At 37.9% G+C, this 18,104-nt stretch overlaps 1 protein-coding gene across 8 annotated transcripts in view; it reads left to right on the forward strand.

Annotated features, from left to right (window-relative positions):
* The first annotated feature begins 13,794 nt into the window (after positions 1-13,794).
* The window catches only part of exoc6 (exocyst complex component 6), a 29,180-nt gene continuing 24,870 nt past the window's right edge, over positions 13,795-18,104 (forward strand). For 5 of the 8 annotated variants that reach the window (XR_004340747.1, XM_032574136.1, XM_032574137.1 and 2 more), the window contains exon 1: positions 13,795-13,946. Coding sequence is in view for 7 of the 8 variants with exons in the window: in XM_032574136.1 (XP_032430027.1) it covers positions 13,810-13,946 (137 nt within the window). In the remaining variant the exon portion in view is untranslated. Of the gene's footprint in view, positions 13,947-15,148; positions 15,300-18,104 lie in introns of those variants that run through there. The other 3 variants (XM_032574139.1, XM_032574142.1, XM_032574141.1) reach the window with 2 other exon arrangements.

Below are 18,104 nucleotides of genomic sequence, written 5' to 3' on the forward strand. Positions count from 1 at the left end.
TCAGTTTCTGATTATTACTGTATGTGGAGGTGATTTCCTATGTCTTATAAAAATACTGTTCCTGTACAGCTCTGGTTAATCAGTCCAGCAGCGTACCGTGTCGCAGATGGTGAGTCAACATTTAGGGCATGAAGCTGTTCCAAAAACCACTTAATCTGTGTGTGAAAAGGTTAGACACTGAAACATTAATCCCCCAAACAATAATGCAATAGATAATGTGTGACGGAGGCCATTTGAAGCAATGGAAAACAGGAGAGGTCAAAGAAGGCTTTCATTCCTCCGGCAGCTAAGGAGATATCACTCACCGATTCATGGGTGCAGTCAAGTGTGCTATTTGCTTTTCAATTAGGCCATAAGCAAATGGGAGATAGGGAGGTTTTAAAAGTATTCACCAGATACTTAGAAGAGTACAGGATTTTCTGCCTCACCATCCAATTTACAATGAGTCCACCTGAACAATTAACTCTTCAAACAAGCCATCCTGGCACGGTAAGGCTACAGATAATAAATAGCTATGGCCAAATGTAGCAAACATCCAGGTGAATTAAGGGACTTAAAGAGCACAGGGAACAGTTTGGGAACAACATGAACTGTGGCGGTAAATATCTATATGGGAAGGGGAGAGAGGAGGACAGAGCAACGAGTCAGAGAGAGAATCTTAAAGGCAGGTATTAGACATACTAATCAGTATTTCTGTATCAAAATGTTGTTTTTTTTGTCTGATGTATTATTCTTATCTTAAATGTACTCTGTGTGGAAGTAGTTTCTAAAATGAATTTCTCTGTGGCAGCAGTGATCACACCCACTCCGGTGTTGGATCTTCAAAGTGAATTGATTTTGAGTGTTAGGTTGGATGCTCCAGAAATAACTGAGTTCAGAGAATTTGTCAGCTTCAGGTGACCAGAGAGAATGTTTCTCTGGAGGTGTGTGTGCAGTAAGAAGAACTGTTTGACTGCTTCGTGTTCTTCATGAAGTGATAGTAACTAATTACTAAAACACTCATTACTTCCAGCTATCAGCAGTGGGACAATTAATGACTGTCTGAATCTTCTCTGGATCTGTCTTTACCAGCCCGCTTTCAGGTATGTATTCATAAAAATATGGAGCTAGAACTTTTCTGCCTCAAGATAGAAGTGATTCTTAAGGAGACACTGAAGCACTGGGTAAACATGTTTCTGGTGATTTCTAAGGGACTTGCAAAAGATTATCCAGATGAACAAAGACAGGTAACTACCAGGTAAGACAGCAGCACAGTCAGCTGGCATAAAATAAGATCTTAGACGTTAATAATGTAACTTGACATAAATGCTTATGCTAATAGTGCAGTGGTGTGATAGATATGATTGAAAATACTAAGCAGAAGATGTGATGTTGAATGGTTTTGGTGGGACCAAAGTTCATACAAAGTCAAGTTCATCAGAGGAAGGTCTGAATGTTTATCAAGTGAATCAAAATGGAAACTTTCATGAGTCCCAAGAAAACTGCCAGAGGAACAATTGAAGAACATAACAGGAAGACAACAGGGAGGAATGACGGTGTATCAAAGATAATCACAGAGGATCAGGTAAGGAGCCATGGAAGAACAATGAAACAACAACATTAAATTTACACTGAGGAAGGAGTGGAGAATGAGGAGCTAAGCCTTATGCTTATCATTTTCCTCCATTTGTTATGTTACAAAATGCATTCTTACCTTTGTGTAGCAATTTAATAAAACTTTTTATTTTTATTGAAGAAATGAACAACACGCCAATAAATCTATCAAACAGTATCATGTCAAAAACAGAACCAAACTCAGTGATAAAACTCTGTCCTATTTGCATGTCGGCATTCAGACAAATCAAAAAGCCTCAGCCTGGACGGGCTTTAGCAGTTTCTCCTATATAGTATTTGATTGTAGCATTTCAGGTAGCATGTGAAAACAGCAAGTTAAAATAAATAAATACAATTTTTAAAAACGGGTGGCATTTAGGAGCTAAAAGGTGATAGTATTTTACCTATCTTTTTAAACTTAGTCATGATGGGTCAATTACATCATTCTACGCATCATGAAGGTAGAGATTTTAGGCATTCCACAAAGTGTGTCCACTTGTGAGTAAATTTTGCTGAATTGCCCCTCACTGTTAATGACATTTTTTCTATCTTCAAAAATGTTCTTACAGCACTAAGCCATTCTAATGAAAATGGAAAGAAGAGTAAAATACAGCATCTGGCAAGAAGAGTACAGAAAGCCAAGATCTCATTACATTTAACCTGCTAGGGGGACAGATTAAATGTAATGAATTTACTGAATGACTCATCCAATAATTAAATCACAATGCTACTGCTATCAAAACAATGGCCAAAACATCATATCAAAATTCAAGAACGTCAAGTCTAATTCTTTTGTTTGCAGCTTACTGCTTTGCTGTTTCTGTTATTTCTATAGGGAGAAAAATTTAATGCTCAATTTCATAAAGTCTTTTAGCAAATCTTTCTTGACACTGGCGGAGAAACACGAGTCAGTCGTCCTTGAAGTGTTTCACGCAAAGGAAGATGATTTTCTCCACTTTTCCATGAAAAATATACAATTTAACCGGACCCTTCAAAGAGGTTCTGATGTTAATAAAGCCAACAGCTGAACATTTTATCATAGGCACTTGTAACATCAGCATCCTTGAACAAAATGTTTATGAGAAATAAAAAAGACGCAGTCACAAAATAGAAGAGCATGACCTTGTTTAGCAGTTCCGCACAAATATTGTGACGTAATAGTTAATAAAACATAATAGGGAATAGAGAAAAAAAGACCATGATGAAAATATGATTCAAACAGAATACAATATTTCTTCAGCACTAGGCGATGCAAATTTTAATGTTTCTGCACCCATAGAGACAAAATGTCTAAAAAGGGGATTTTGCATGATATGCCACCTCTAAACAGACAAATGAAGGGTTTCAGGAAACTATTATGGTGCTGATTTTCCAGCTTTAATGTGACTGCACAGAACAATGTGGTGTTAATTTGTTTGGTTTCCGGCAAAGGACTGTGAAAACAGTGATGGTCTTGCAGACAGGAAAGGACAGTATTAGGTGAAGGAATGTGGGAGACTGGGTGAGGGGGGATTTTTCTTGGCCAAAAGAGGATGTTAGACAAGAAAAGGGATTAAAAGACAGCAGGATGCAATGCAACAAAACTGAGTCAAGGTGAGAAATATGAAGATAATGAAGAAAGATCACACCCAAAGCAACACCATGCCAGGCTAAAAACACTTCCATTCTCTTCCCTCTATTACCTAGCAGGGTGGGGCAGAGGAATGGTGCCTATGTCCAACATTCTGTAGGAAACAGGTCAAGTATACCCGGAGTAGATATGATCAAATCAAGAGATTTAAGTTCACTTTTCTTCATTCCAGTTCAATTTATATTCAAAAACACTTTATTGATCCCAACGGGAAACTAAACGTTGTTACAACACATAATTCAAATTCTCCATAGTATACAGTAGCACATGGTGATGGTGGTTGGCAGGAAAGATCTCCTGTAGCAGTCTGTATTACAGTGTATTTGAAGAGTTTGAAGTACTGACTAAAGACACTATTTTTCTAAGACAGTGAAGAGATGGTCTTCATGAGACCATCCTCAAAATTTTCATAATTTTCTTGATTTGATGAAGAATCCTTCTTTGCATCTTCATCTCCAGAGTTGGTCTGACATCTACAACCATCTCCTTTATTTTGTTCACATTCAACATGAGATGATTGTTCCCATACTGTGACACAAAGCGCTGGTGAGAGTACAGAGCCCTGTGGTGCTCCTGGGTTGCTAACCACGTTGTTAGACAAACACTAAAACACATATTTGTCATGGAGTATAAACTGTTCAAACGGAGATGATTTGCCTTTCTTTAATCAGTAGTTTTCATTTTCTTTTAAACACTTTCTTGTAAACTGGAACACTTTAGTCAAGTTAGTTCTGAAAGGTGTTGATTTACAGTCAAGAACAAGCTCATTATCAGAAAACAAGCTGTGCACTCAGCTACATTTCTGTTATCCATGGAAAGTATTATCTGAGACAATGCGGGTAACAGGATGAGCTTCTTTATCACTTCCTCCCAGTTGCTCTTTGTTTGGACTGCATCAAAGCAAGAGGACGGGAAGGAGGTGAACTGAAACCAAAGGATTCAAAGAACGGCATGTTCACTGAAAATTTATTTAACAAGAGAAATTCTACCATTTACTGACAAAGAAAGAGTTAAATGATGATATGCTTTAGAATCTCAAATTGTCAGAATGTGGGCTGCTGGACACAACAGCATGGCAAAAACAAAACAATGCATGATGTGCTAGTGATGACAAAAAGATACTGTATTTATTGGATTTACAGTATGTATGGTAAGTACTGCGTATTAGGAATGTTATAATTACTGCAATCAATCAATCAATCAATCAAATCAATCAAATTTTATTTGTATAGCACATTTCAAAGTACTTTACATCATTACAAACACAGAAACACAATGCAAGATAGAATCAACACTCAAAACACAGCATTAAGTAAAGTTCCATCAATAAATTTGTAATTGATTACATTTCAAATACAATTCTAAACAGGTGGGTTTTTAGTTGAGATTTAAAAGAAGTCAGTGTTTCAGCTGTTTTACAGTTTTCTGGAAGTTTGTTCCAAATTTGTGGTGCATAGATGCTGAAAGCTGCTTCTCCTCCAATGCCACCAGTTAAGACATATCAGATAAATTTACATTATATTAGAAGCATAGTCATTTGATTGTACGCTGATTTGGTAGATACTGCAAAGATCTGTAACTCCAACAATGATGGGAAAACATCTGAACCTGCTCACTAAAGACAGCTCAACAGACAGAGAAACTCAATATGTAAAATTTAGTCCACAAAAGAAAACCATATGCCAATGGTCAGAATAATATTAAAGAAATTTGCCAAGAGAGCTCCTTGTTGGTGGTCACTTTTGAAGTATGTCTTCCCATCATAGGATTTTGATGATTTTGAATTGCATTTTTTCACTCCTGGGCAAACCTCCATCTCTATAAGTTCTCCTTCATCTGTTATCTGTTTCACTTCAAATTCAATGTCATCTGCAAACATCATGTTCCTCCCAGTTTCCTGCCTGACTTCATCTGTTGTCAACCTATCCATCACCACCGCATAGAAAAAGTGGCTCAGGGCCTACCTTGAACCCATCAGTGACTTGGACTCAGATGTCAAAACTGTCTCACTCTCTTCGTACATGTCATGTACCATCCTGACTTTCTGCCACCCTAACTTTCTCACCCAGAACCACTGTTCTTCTCTTGCCACCCTTTAATATGCGTTTTTGGCCTAGAAAGAAGCCTGCTGCTGGTTCTGTCTTCAGGGAACATATTAAGTTAGGTTATTGGTTTTTCTATGGAATTGTAACGCTGATGAGAGCTGAACTGTTTCTTGCTTCTTCATCATCCTTCCTGGGGACTAGCTGTTAGCAGGGCTGCAAAATCCCGGCTGTTCCCTCCAAATGTCAATGCATATGGTCATGGTGGTGCTTTTGCAGGTTATCAACCGTAGTACATTTTTTGAGAAACGCACTTGCTATTTCAGAAATATTGAGACAGATGTAAGAAATGTAGCACGCCCCTGAAAAAATTTTAACTTACACATTACTGTATTTTGTGAGTTAAATGAGGACCAGACACTGAATTTGTATGTTTTTCTTTTCATTGCAAATGCTCTTTGTAGTTCTAGTTTGTTCACAGCATTGTGCAAAAGCTAAGTGGAAACATCTTAATAACAAACCATCAGTGAAAGCTGAGGTCATACAGAGAGAGAGAGAGAGAGTAAAAAAAGAATGAAATGTAAACCATTTGCTTGGCAGATTTTGACAAGTTCAACAGTTTTGCTTGCAACAACTCAAGCAATGAAATAACTATTAGTGTTATAGGGAATGACTATTCAGCATTAATATGTATAGTTCATTTTGACATAATATGAGAAAATGATAATGCTATAAAATCTTGTGAGCTTTAATTTCCAGCATCAAGTGAAGAGAAATGCCTTGAGGGTTGGGCTCCACACAGCACTGGTGCGTAGGGAACCCAAACAGCTAGGGCCGGCCCTGCCTCTAAATGTATTAAGTTATCTTTATTTCAGGAGCCAATCAGGCTTTAGATGAATTTCATTTAAAAGAAGAGAGACCAAAAGCACACTGTAAAAGCTATTGACCTCTGTCCCTCAACATTTGCCTATCAGTGGCAGCACATGTTCAACAACAGGAGGCAATCTAAGACCCCTTCACGGTGTGCAACTGCACTGCTTTGATAAACACTGTGTGTATCTTTGCATCTTTTTCACTTCTTCATTCTAAAAGCATGCTGAGCCAATTGCACAACAATGGCAGACAGACCAGACTGGAACACGCACACAGTGACACACACATTTTTGATATTATGGTATCCAACAATTATTTGAAAATGGGCTTAAAAAAAGAAGCATACTCTTAAAAAATGCTTTGTCATAGAAAATATTTGTTGTTCTTTATTCTTGATTTGTGCAGCAAGTAATAATGTAACAAACAGCTTTCTGTGGGTGTAGAGGTAAGCTAGCAATCATCACTACTCAGGGTGACATGTACAGATTATGTAAGCATCCAGCTGTGGAACACAAAAAACAAACAATTATCAAGATATCTGTATTTGTATTGGGAGCACTGAATGAATCTCTAAGCCATACTGTCAAAGTCGTCTGAGAGTAACAATAATTTGACAATGCTCTAATAAAACCATCTTGGTTTTGCATGCTGTTTTAAACAGCCAGCAGTTCTGATAATCACATAATAATGCTAATCAATAAGTTTCTTATCAGCACCAATATCTGGAAAACAGGAAAGTCAGGGAGGACAAACACAAGGTTGGAGCATATCACCAACCTTCCTTCCACCTCTCCTTCCCACTGCCTGCTTGACTCTGTTCACAAAATCTGCACTGTCTGAGCTGGTCTTGACATTTAAATCTGTATTATAGTTTTAATAGCAGCAAATGTGCATAATATAGATTCAGCACACCGCACTTACAGTATATGTTTGCTTTATCCCAGTCTGTGCTCTGTCCCATTCTGTCATTTCTGTCCAATGGAAGCTATAATATTTAAGCATGTGGGACGGGGGGTCAGCATTGATGATGCTGTGCTTCTCAGCTCTGGACTGGAGCTGCAGAGGCTGCTTGTCTGCTCCTTCAGAGGAATTGCTGTGAGGGTGAATTCAAGACATCTATAATTCAAGGATTCATTCTGAAGAATTCAGAATAAAACCAGGATCAAGGCTTATTCCTTCAGGTGAATTACATGGATCCAGAACTCCTTTGGAAGGAGCTGGCTTTCCTCCACCAACATCCACTTTTCTCAAGAACCGTTTCCATGTTTGGCTACACTACACTACAGTTTTATCCTCAAACAGCTCTGACTCACTTGGTGCCAGCGTTACAAACACTGAATAGCTTTCTGGACTCTTTTTTTGTCTTTCTTCCATCAAGCTGTATCTTCTTCACTCTTCACTAGCTCCCTCTCAGGTGAGCCACATTTGACTGATAAGATGACTAAAGCATATAAGGCACTTCACACACACAGGGATTCTCTCTCTCCTCATTACACTGTTTATGTCACAAAGATAAATGCTATCCTATTTAATAGAAAACAAATCTGGTATTACATTGGTTTAAAGGAGAACCTACCCTATATATATATATATATATATATATATATATATATATATATATATATATATATATATATATATATATATATATATATATATATATATATATATATAGATAGATAGATAGATAGATAGAGATAGATAGATAGATAGATAGATAGACAGACAGACAGACAGACAGACAGACAGACAGACAGACAGACAGACAGACAGACAGACAGATAGATAGATAGATAGATAGATAGATAGATAGATAGATAGATAGATAGATAGATAGATAGATAGATAGATAGATAGATAGATAGATAGATAGATAGATAGATAGATAGATAGATAGATAGATAGATAGATAGATAGATAGATAGATAGATAGATAGATAGATAGATAGATAGATAGATAGATAGATAGATAGATAGATAGATAGATAGATATTTATGTATATATCCCAGTTTGAGAGTTGTGGCAGCAAAAAGCTATACTGGGAAGAGTGGAGTGAACAAAGTAGTCAACCAATAACAAGGTTTCTGTTTTTGTTCAGTGCTATCAAATCAAACCAAGAAGAAAACAAAAAGATTACTTTAAAAACCATTAACAATCCCTTTACGTAACCAAAGCAAACATTTCACTATTTTATCTATGTAAATTGTCTTGTTGCAGATTCAAAACTTTTCTGATTGTTTTGATGTTGACTCGACAGAAGGTAGATGAAAGCCATTAGCTTTGTTTGACTTCCCCTTAGTGTTTGATAAATCTGTGTAGCCGGATGAGCTTGACCTGTTGTTCCAGGAGGATGAAGGTGAAGAGGAGCTGACCGCCATGGAGGAAGACAGACTGCACTGCAAACAACCTGGTCTGCTGCGACTGCGGCTCAACCTGCACAGTGGCTCCACCATTCTTTGTCAAGTAAAGCCTCTACTTCACTCATTATCACTTCAACCAGAAAACCTAGAAAATTTTATTTCTAAATGTAGCACAAGATAAAACCATTACAATATTAGATGGCAATTTACTTTTTTATCAATAAAAACAACCAACAAGGTCCACATTTGCTTTAATATAATCAAAAATGATTTGAAAACGCCAATACTTGAATCACTGTTGATTTTGTAGAGTGTAACAATGAGGGACATAGAACAGCAGACACAGATATCCACTGAGGAGGATGTTTGCATTTCCTCTGGTTCTCAGTCAGAACCTGTCCTCTTTAAGGAGGCTGGAGACAAAGCTAACAACCTCTGAGGGGTTTGTGTCTGCTAAGCAATAATTACAAATGCTATTTCTCTCTCTTCTGTGGGTGTGTGTGTGTGGGGTGTGTGTGTGTGTGTGTATATATCTTCCTGTGTAAGTGATGAACATGACTGAGTACACTGAGCAAACTAGGCCCTGAGAGAGACACTTATTGAGCTAGTCAAGCTTTTTGTTGGGCTCACAAGAGCTCTACATGCAGACTTACTGCTACATAATGGTGAGGAGAAGGACCCTAATGCAGGAGACAGGAGCAAGAGAAAATAAACTATTTTACTCAAGAAAATTTAAAGGTTAAAGCCCTCGCCAATCTAAAATAATACATCACTAGAGGAACACTAGGAAGCCAGCTGGTGGGAATAATAGCTGACTGCAGCTGGCTGATAGATGTTTAAGTTAGCGAGTTGATTACTAAACCAGGAGCAGGTGTTTGATTAGAAACTGGGTCCAGAAGACAAAATTGAAGACAACTGAAGATGAACCGAGGAAGTGTGAGAAATGACTGATAGAACACACAGGGAACAATGGTGCAGAATACCATTACCAAAATAAAACCAAAGTCCCAAAGATCATGACAGAAACTCCATCTTAAGGGTGGGTTCTAGATGGAGGAGCTCTGGTGTGCTCCATGGATACAGGAGGAACGTTCAGAAGAAAGCAGGAGGCCAGTCAGGAGGCAACGGGGTCCAAGGTAACTCGAAAGCAAGGCAAGCCCAGGTGGATGCCCTTGTGGGAGAACGCATGAACAGGAGACAGACTAGCCCATCTGAGGACTCTTATTTGGAGAACCTGGGAATAGGAAGATGTGGTTGAGGTTGACGATGGGGCAGGAATGAAGATATTGACCAGACTTTCTGGAACTGAAATGGAGATGTCAGCCAGACCCTGTGGAATGGGAGTTGAGGCATCTTGAAGATATTGAGGCCTTAAGCATGAGGAAGAGAAAAGAGGAGATGCTAACACAGGTGGCTGGAGAGTATGAGGAAGTGGTGGGAGGTTCAGGGATCAACGATCAAGTAAAGGGCTGAAGCTGTTGCTGAAGTAAAGGCGGTTTGTTAAATAACTATCCCAATTTAGTCTGGTGGTTCCATTCCAATTCCTCCAACAGCTTCACAAAGCCCAGAGAATGAAGCAGAGGACCCCAGCACCACTGCTGACACTTACAGTTTTCTGGTGAACAGGACTTACTCCAGATCTCAGACTGCATTCCTTAAGGGTCAGAATTCTCCAACTTATAATGTCTCTGATTCAGCAAACCAAGCTCCAATATTAGCTGACTAGCAGAGCTCGACTGCATTCTAGTAAGGCAGTTTCACCATTTGAATGTGTAGGTCAAGGGACACACCTTGCAATATTGTGGCCTTTGAGGAACTCAGTTTGAGCCCACTGGTTTATATACAATCCAGAACTGAATCAGAATCAGCTTACTGACCAGGCTCTGTGCAGAATCAAGTGATATGACTTCAGTTTCAAGTGCTCACAGCATACAGACATCAAGTATAGATATCTAAGCTTTAGAGGACATAAAATAAAAGATAAAATACTGGAGGTTTGAGAAAATAGAGCACAAACAAAAAAAGAAACTGAAGTACTGATCCAAGAGTGCTTTCTATATTAGTGAAAAGTGAGAAGTTAATCCTCCCTAAGCAGTTTCATCTGGGAGAGAAACAGATAAACTCTGTGCCGGTTTTAAAGGCCATAGGATGAAAGAGAGACCATACAGTCAGTTGCAACAAGAGCTCGGCCAATAACTTCAAGAGAGATGCAGTTAATCCCCCCCATCTACTAAATTGTCACAGCTACATAGAACACCAAGCCAGATGTAGAGAAAATGTAGAGAAAAAAGACAGAAAGTATAAAATTAGAAGTTGAAACAAGTAATGCAAAATTGGAGAAGAATATAACAGAACAAGGAGAAATGGTCAGTTTGTCCTCCAGTAGCCTAAACCTGTGGCAGCATAACTACAGACATGGCTCAGGCTAACCTGAGCAGCTCCAATTATAACCTTCATTACAAAGGAAAGTTTTGAGCATAGTCTTAGAAGTAGACAGAGTGTTTTCCTTATAGACAGATAAAACTGGGAGCTGGTTCTTCAGGAGATATTATCTATGTTTTTAATTTTCATCAGAACTCTGTGCAGCATTTTAGGTCAACGTTACCAGATTTTGGGGATTTCCTGATAATAAAAAAATGACAGCAGTCCGGCCTTGAAGTAACAAATGAATGGAATCATCTTCAGAATCACTCCTGGACAGGATATTTTTGATTTAGGCATTATTCCAGAAGAGAAATAAGCAAATTCTAGAATTATGTGATTTAAATTTCATTTTCAAGTCAAAGATAACACCAATCTTATGTATTTTATTACCAAAGATAAAATTAACCACATCTAGAATGAGTGACCAACTAAACAGGATATTCAAATGGATAGATTCAGACTCATTTACTTACATTTCAGTGTAATCAAGTGATAAAACTAAGAATATTGTTGAAAGGATACATCTACTTATTAACATTTCTAACTTTTTTTTGTTTGTTTTTTTTACTGTAAAAATCCATTTAGGAGCTGAATGTACATGTTGCATAAAGTACTACCTCTAGCTCATGGCAAATTGTCAGAGTGAATAGACCTAAACAGGATATCATCACACACAATGGTGAGGACCAGATGCCTTTTTCATTTGATCTCTAATGGTTTCTGGGAGTTGAAAAAATTATTCTAAGGATGAAACATTACATACTGACACCACAGAATACATGGAGCATTACCGCCATCTGTTGGAGAGGTTACAGTCTGCTCTGGCTTTGAAAGCTTAGTGTGTAACAAAGAATAAAGGCCAACTGGTTAAGATTCATTATGAAAGTTCAACTGTAACATGCTAATCTAAATCCCATTTAGATTTAATCAGGCATTAATTACACTGTAGAGACAGTTTGGTCTCTACTTGCAGACCTAACTCTTTTGTCTACTTGGAGACTTTTCTATTCCTATATCTAAACTTTATAGATATAGACTTTATATCTATAATATATTGATATATTTATCAAACTGTATTGTTGATATATATAAATCTGATTAAATATATATATATAATCAAATTAAGTTAAAAAAATCCAAACCACAGCAGGGTTTTAAAAGTTTTGATCTGAAACCTTTCATGGTGTTTATACGGCAATTTCAAGGATTTGACTTGTTTATCATTAACAGATAAGAGTACATAACCAAGTCCACAAATTAATAAAATTGGAAAAACTGATGATTTTTCAGTGTCAAAACTCTGAGACTTTGTCAGAAATGACAAGCTCTTGGCTCTGAAATTTAGCAGACATCCTCCAGTTGTATTTGTGCAGAGAATAACCTACAATGCAGGTCAAAAGTTGCATAGCAGCTTGTGCCCCGGATGCACACAAAAAGCAGGCAGGAAGTGGGCAGGAAGCTGGCACAGCATGGAGAGGAAGAGTACATGGAGAATAAAGGAGACAATAGGAACCTCACCACCTCACTCTTCATTTGTTTAATAAAACACATACACTTAACATGAAGAGCACATTCACACCAACACTCAATTTAATATTCAATATTTTAACCACAGCATTCTGGTGGTTGTTGGTTAATACTGCCAGAAGTAACAGTGCTAAAACAAATTAATATTAAAATTATTTTATATTTTTTGGACCAAAACCATTTTTGGCTCAGTTTTCTGTCTGGGTTATAAAATTCCTTATTTTTGCTCCAACTCGGCATTATTTTTAACTTGCCTGCATTTGGGTCCCAGATTCCACATAAACCAATGAGGCACGATGTAGAGAATGTCACACCATCGCTCAAAGTCATACTCTCTCTTCACTTCCCATTTTTGCTCTCTGTCAAAGCACTTTTTTCGGTCAGATATAATTTTGCAACTTTTGGCCGTTACGGAATAGGCCAACTGTTTTGTTATGTAATTGGCCTCTTACTGTGTTTGCATGACTGCTGCACAGAGAAGTCAGAACTCTGTTTGCATTTATTGATTTACAATAACTTGCATCACTACTAAACAACAATAAGACAGAACATTTTTTGTCTATCTTTTTGTCCGGGCTGTCTGCAGGAACAGTTGTTAGTACTAAGACCCTTCAGCAGGAAGATCTTAGGTTTGAATCCTGGCCTGGGATCTTTCTGTCACTGCCACTTGCCACGACTCTCTTGTAAGAGAGATTTTTCATCTCAAGGAGTTTTATTTTTTTTAATTCCTGGTTAGGTAAAGGCTGATGATAGAGCTTGCATGATCTCCTCTCATGTTTTGTTTTTTTGTGGGTTCTCCAACCTCCTCAAACAGTCCAAAATACGCATGTTTGGTAAATTGGTCTCTCTTAATTGTTATCAGGTATGAGGGGGTGCGTGCGAGTGTGGGGGGTGGGGGGTGGGGGGGGGGGGGTGTAGGCGTGTGTGGGCGTGTGTGTGTGTGTGTGTGTGTGAATTGTTGTTTGTCCTGTGTGTAATTCCCTGTGATGGAATTGCTTCCTGATGTTAAATAGTACATTTTCCTTTAAATTCTCAAAATCCATTTTGGGAAGAATAGAAGGAAATAACAAAGTGGGTTGTGAAAGCTGCCCTTTGCTTAAGCTGCTCTTCCACAATATATCTATATATAGTAATAAGTAATTATTAAATCTGCTTCTGCGCCAAGCTTTATAAGTGTAACAGTCAAGATTTCACTTTTGTTGGTTTCAAAGTCCAGGGAATCACAAGGTCTCTTTTTCCTGTTGCACCCTCATTTTCTGCTGACCATAGCAGGTGCCCTGGAATTCACCCCCCGCCTTCTTGTCTTCATACACACACACACTGATTTTTTGCTGTCTTTTTTATTTAGTCCTGTTAAAGATGGACACTGACAGGGTCCATGCAGCTCTACCTGACCCACCAAGTCAAATTGAAGAAGAAAAAGTGGAGGAGAAGGCCTGTGGGAATTTTTTTGCTGAGTTAGAATCTGTGGAGTTGCCTCTAGGAACTACTTTAAGGTAAATTTATGGACAACTCATTATCTGATCATTATATCTTAACTAAGAAAATGAGTTAAAATGAAATTCAAGCAAAGAGCTTGAGGAAGTTTAACCAGCCTCTGAGAGGCATTACAGCAACTTTTCAATGTGGAAAAGTACAGAAGTAATGTACTGCAATGCAGCAGTCATGAACTGCAATATTATACTGTGCTACGTAGCACTCATTTAGAGGGAATTAAAATTTTAATCAAATCACTTGTTTTACTGGGATTATCACATAAGAAGGAAAGATGCTAAAAGAAAAATATAACCTGTGTTTGTGTTAATTTTATTATGTGTTAACAATCTCTCATAAATATAATTTACTAGACTCATATAAGGGATACTATCTTTGGAAATGGTAGTTTTTTAGCCAGCCTGTAGAAAACTCAAGAATTGTGCTTAGTCACATTCCTACTGGATTTGTGATATTGGACTTTTTTTTGCACATACTGCTTTCTACTGCACCTATCCCATTTATTTAGATGAAAAAATAAAAAGTTTTGTGCAGCCATGGGCAAATATTTAGAATTGTTATTGTTGCAAGGTCTTTATTCTTTAACAAGAACCTGAAGATATGAGCTTCAGTGATGAAAAACAGGAACTTCATGAAGCAGCTGACAGGTCAGATTTGCAGGATAGAACATTGCCATTTACCTTTTGTTTTAATTGGCACCATGCATTCAGATTCAAACTGTTTGTTGGTCATGCTAGTGAATTTTGCATTCTTATGCTTTTAACAAGTTTTGCATAGTGGAAGGATGTGCCATCATCATAAAAGAAGACTTTCATCACCAGACCTGCTCTTAGTGGATGGAATTTGGATTTTTACTTTGAGGAATATAATAACTCTTTCCAATCTTTCTATTGACAGCTCTTTTGTTGGGGCCATGTTTCCTTAATAAGGCTGTTTTATTTCTGATGGTTCTAAAAATTGAAGATGTTCCTTTTGTCACAGTATCGTTTAAATGTTTATTTTTGTATTTGTTTTAAATACTAAATCATTGTATGTAAACTTAAATACTCTTGTTACATATTGCTGTTCTTATGGATAATGTGATTCTGACTTTGACCCTAGGATGTTACAGATGTGAACTATCATTAGTTGAACAATGTTAGAGTTGAATTGAATGATAAATATAATATCTCTTAGAGCGCCCCCCAGAGGCCGGAGCTCAGTCGGACTGCTCTGTGGAGATGCAGTCAAAACTGTAATACACTGTACATAACAATCATGGCGGACAATGAAACCCTGGAGTGTGTAACGGAGCATGAGCGGATACTGCAGGAAATTGAGAGCACCGACACGGCTTGTGTCGGTCCGACTCTCCGGTAAGAGCCGGTGATGCTGTCCGCGTGCGGTTGTTTATTCTCCATGTTAGAACCTTCATTTAGAAACATCCACAGCCTGTAAGGCCAGGGCTAGCACTGGTAGCTAACACCCATAGTGATGAAATGAAGCAAGAGGCTACACACAAACTAGCTAACAAAGCGCTTTGAATAAATGTAATAAATCTTTAGTAACACCAGACTCATTTGTGATTTCGTAAATGCTAAATAAAGATACAAAGCCATTGAATTAACAGAGATGTCAATATTGTCTGTTTGTGTGGACGTTGTATGTCTTCTTATTGTTATTCTACTGATGTTAGCTGACGGCTAACTAGTAACAATCTTGTTGTTTTGTACAAATCAGAAAGTTAAGATTCACGACAGTCTGTCGTAGGACGCGGCTCGGTCTGTGGGAAGGGTTTGAATTGATCCAGTTCCAGCTCTGTTGTATCCTGGATCAGTTCTGTTTGCAGTACTAGCTTCCGTAGTAGCTGTCAAGGCCACCATGAATGACATCAGTTTGATAGGCTGCAAAGTGAACTCAGCAGCAACCTTTTCCGTATTCATGCCTTGAGGCGATGACTTCAGGTGTCAGTGAGTAAAACAATGAAGATACGCCCCGAAGGTAACGATGCAGAACTCTTTCAGTTTTGTTTGACGTTTATTGATGCATTTCTGATCACACCACTAAGTTTCATTCTGTAAACAGTACATGTGGTTAGGATGGATATATTCCTGCGCGGTGGGGTGTGTGTGGCAGTTTTAGCTTTAGAGAATGGGCTCATGAATTTAAAAGGGTCATAGTAGGCTTTAAAAAAAGAAAAAGGAAAAAAGTTGAGAAACGTACATGTACAGCATAATCTTTAAACTACATAGTAACAACCTGAACTACTATCTCTGTCTTTGTTCCCTATCTGGGTTTTATTTGCATACTCTCAAATGGATGCTTTTTTCTTCTCTTTTCTTTTTTAGTTTCCATTTCTCTATGTAATGTTTCTCCTCCTTTTCATTCATTCGTTTTTACATTGGTTGTGGCAGAGCTGCCTGTTGAATATGTAATTGCAGTGACATTGCTGAAAATTCCAATAATATTCAAAATGATTAACCTACATTTTTTGACCCTATTCTTTTTCTATGCCACATAACATGTCATCACCACGTTCTTTGTGCTCAAAGGTTATTTTCTTCAGTTCTCCTCTCTGTGCAAGGATCTTCACTCCCAAGTATAAAAGATTCTTCTATCATTTTAACTGGACTGTAATTGAAGTACTAAACAATTTAGATTATGCATCACATGTATGAAAAGACAGCCGGAGAAGACCTGCATTAATAAAGATGGTTTAAAGTTCAGTAAATGATCTGCAGAATGTGAAGTGCTAGAGCACTCACTGGTGCTATAGCTGAACGGAATGTTTGAATATTGTCACATGAAGTCGAAGGTACTTGCCAGTACATTCTTTTCTGCTTCTCTGTTGAGACAACCAGTCTCAGTCAGTTTGTGTGACACCAACTCGCAACAAATATCCTCTTAAGGGAATAAAAGAGGTCAACTCAGGCAAACCACAGATTCCAGTTCAGTCAATACATTCTAATTGATCCAAGCTATCAAACAATCCAGTCAAGTTCATTTTATTATTGAAATTGGTTAAAAAGTTTTCTATCTCAGGAAACCCCGCAGATTTCATCGAGTCATTGAATTGCAGCGTTCACACCTCCTGGATGAGCATGTAGCAACAGTGGGCAGTTGCTTTGTTTGTGTTGGTAACTTTGTAGCAATCCCTTAGTGAGCATTCACATAGCAACAGTGGAGAGGAAAAGTCTCCTTTAGCAGGACGAAACGTCCAGCAGCACCAACACTTGGCTCGGTGTTTATGATCATGTTGCTGGGGGTTTGACAAGGCAAAGCAAACACACAAGAAATTCAGATATCCTGACCAAGAAGTAATGACTGTGTTTAAGAAAAAGTAAAGAGTTAAATGGCAACAGTAGCTCCTTCTGTGGCCTCATCTCAGAGAGAAACACAGCTAAGCAGATGAGCTCTGAGCCAGTTTTCTGTCTAGAGCGCGTGTAGTGAGTTGCAGTGATAGATCAGCCAATGGCTTTGTTGAGGAGAGAGACAGGTTTAAACACTAAAGACAGGACCAAGTGCATCATGAAGATATCAGCAGCAACTCAGCTGATGCACCCTGTGAAGGAAGGTGTCACAGGTAAACAGAAAGACAAACCGGATGTGGTTTCTATGAAGAGAAAAACAGAGAAACAACATGAAGTTAAAAGCTTAACTTAGAAAATAACTTAGATTATTTAATTTTGATCACTAAAGGATCTTCCTCCCATTCTACTGCTAGAACCTCTGAACCAGCAGTAAACCTGCAGTCCGTTAGGGACATATGGACCGATCAGATCTCTAATATGTGAAGGAGATGATCATTAAGGGCTTTATATGTGAGAAGAATCTTAAATTTTATTTTGGGTTTAACAGGGAACCAATGAAGAGAAGCTAAAAGAGGAAAAATATGATCTCTGTTTTTAATTGTCATCAGAACTCTTGCTGTAGATTTTGTTTCAGCTGAAGAATTTTAACTAATTTCTGTTGGTAAAGAATTACAGTAGTCCAACCTTGAATAAATACATGCATGAGATAAGATAAAACTTTTTTGTATTGTGGTTGTTGAAATTTTCATCTGGATCTCCAACCATAAAGTAAAACACCATTCATAAAATCACAGTCATGGACTCTGGATATTTCCAATATGCTGATCAATAGCATGATGATCTTTGAAACCTGACTGAAATTCTTCAAGC

The sequence above is a fragment of the Xiphophorus hellerii genome, chromosome 10 (genome assembly GCF_003331165.1).
Source record: "Xiphophorus hellerii strain 12219 chromosome 10, Xiphophorus_hellerii-4.1, whole genome shotgun sequence".
In the NCBI taxonomy this organism is placed as follows: domain Eukaryota; kingdom Metazoa; phylum Chordata; class Actinopteri; order Cyprinodontiformes; family Poeciliidae; genus Xiphophorus; species Xiphophorus hellerii.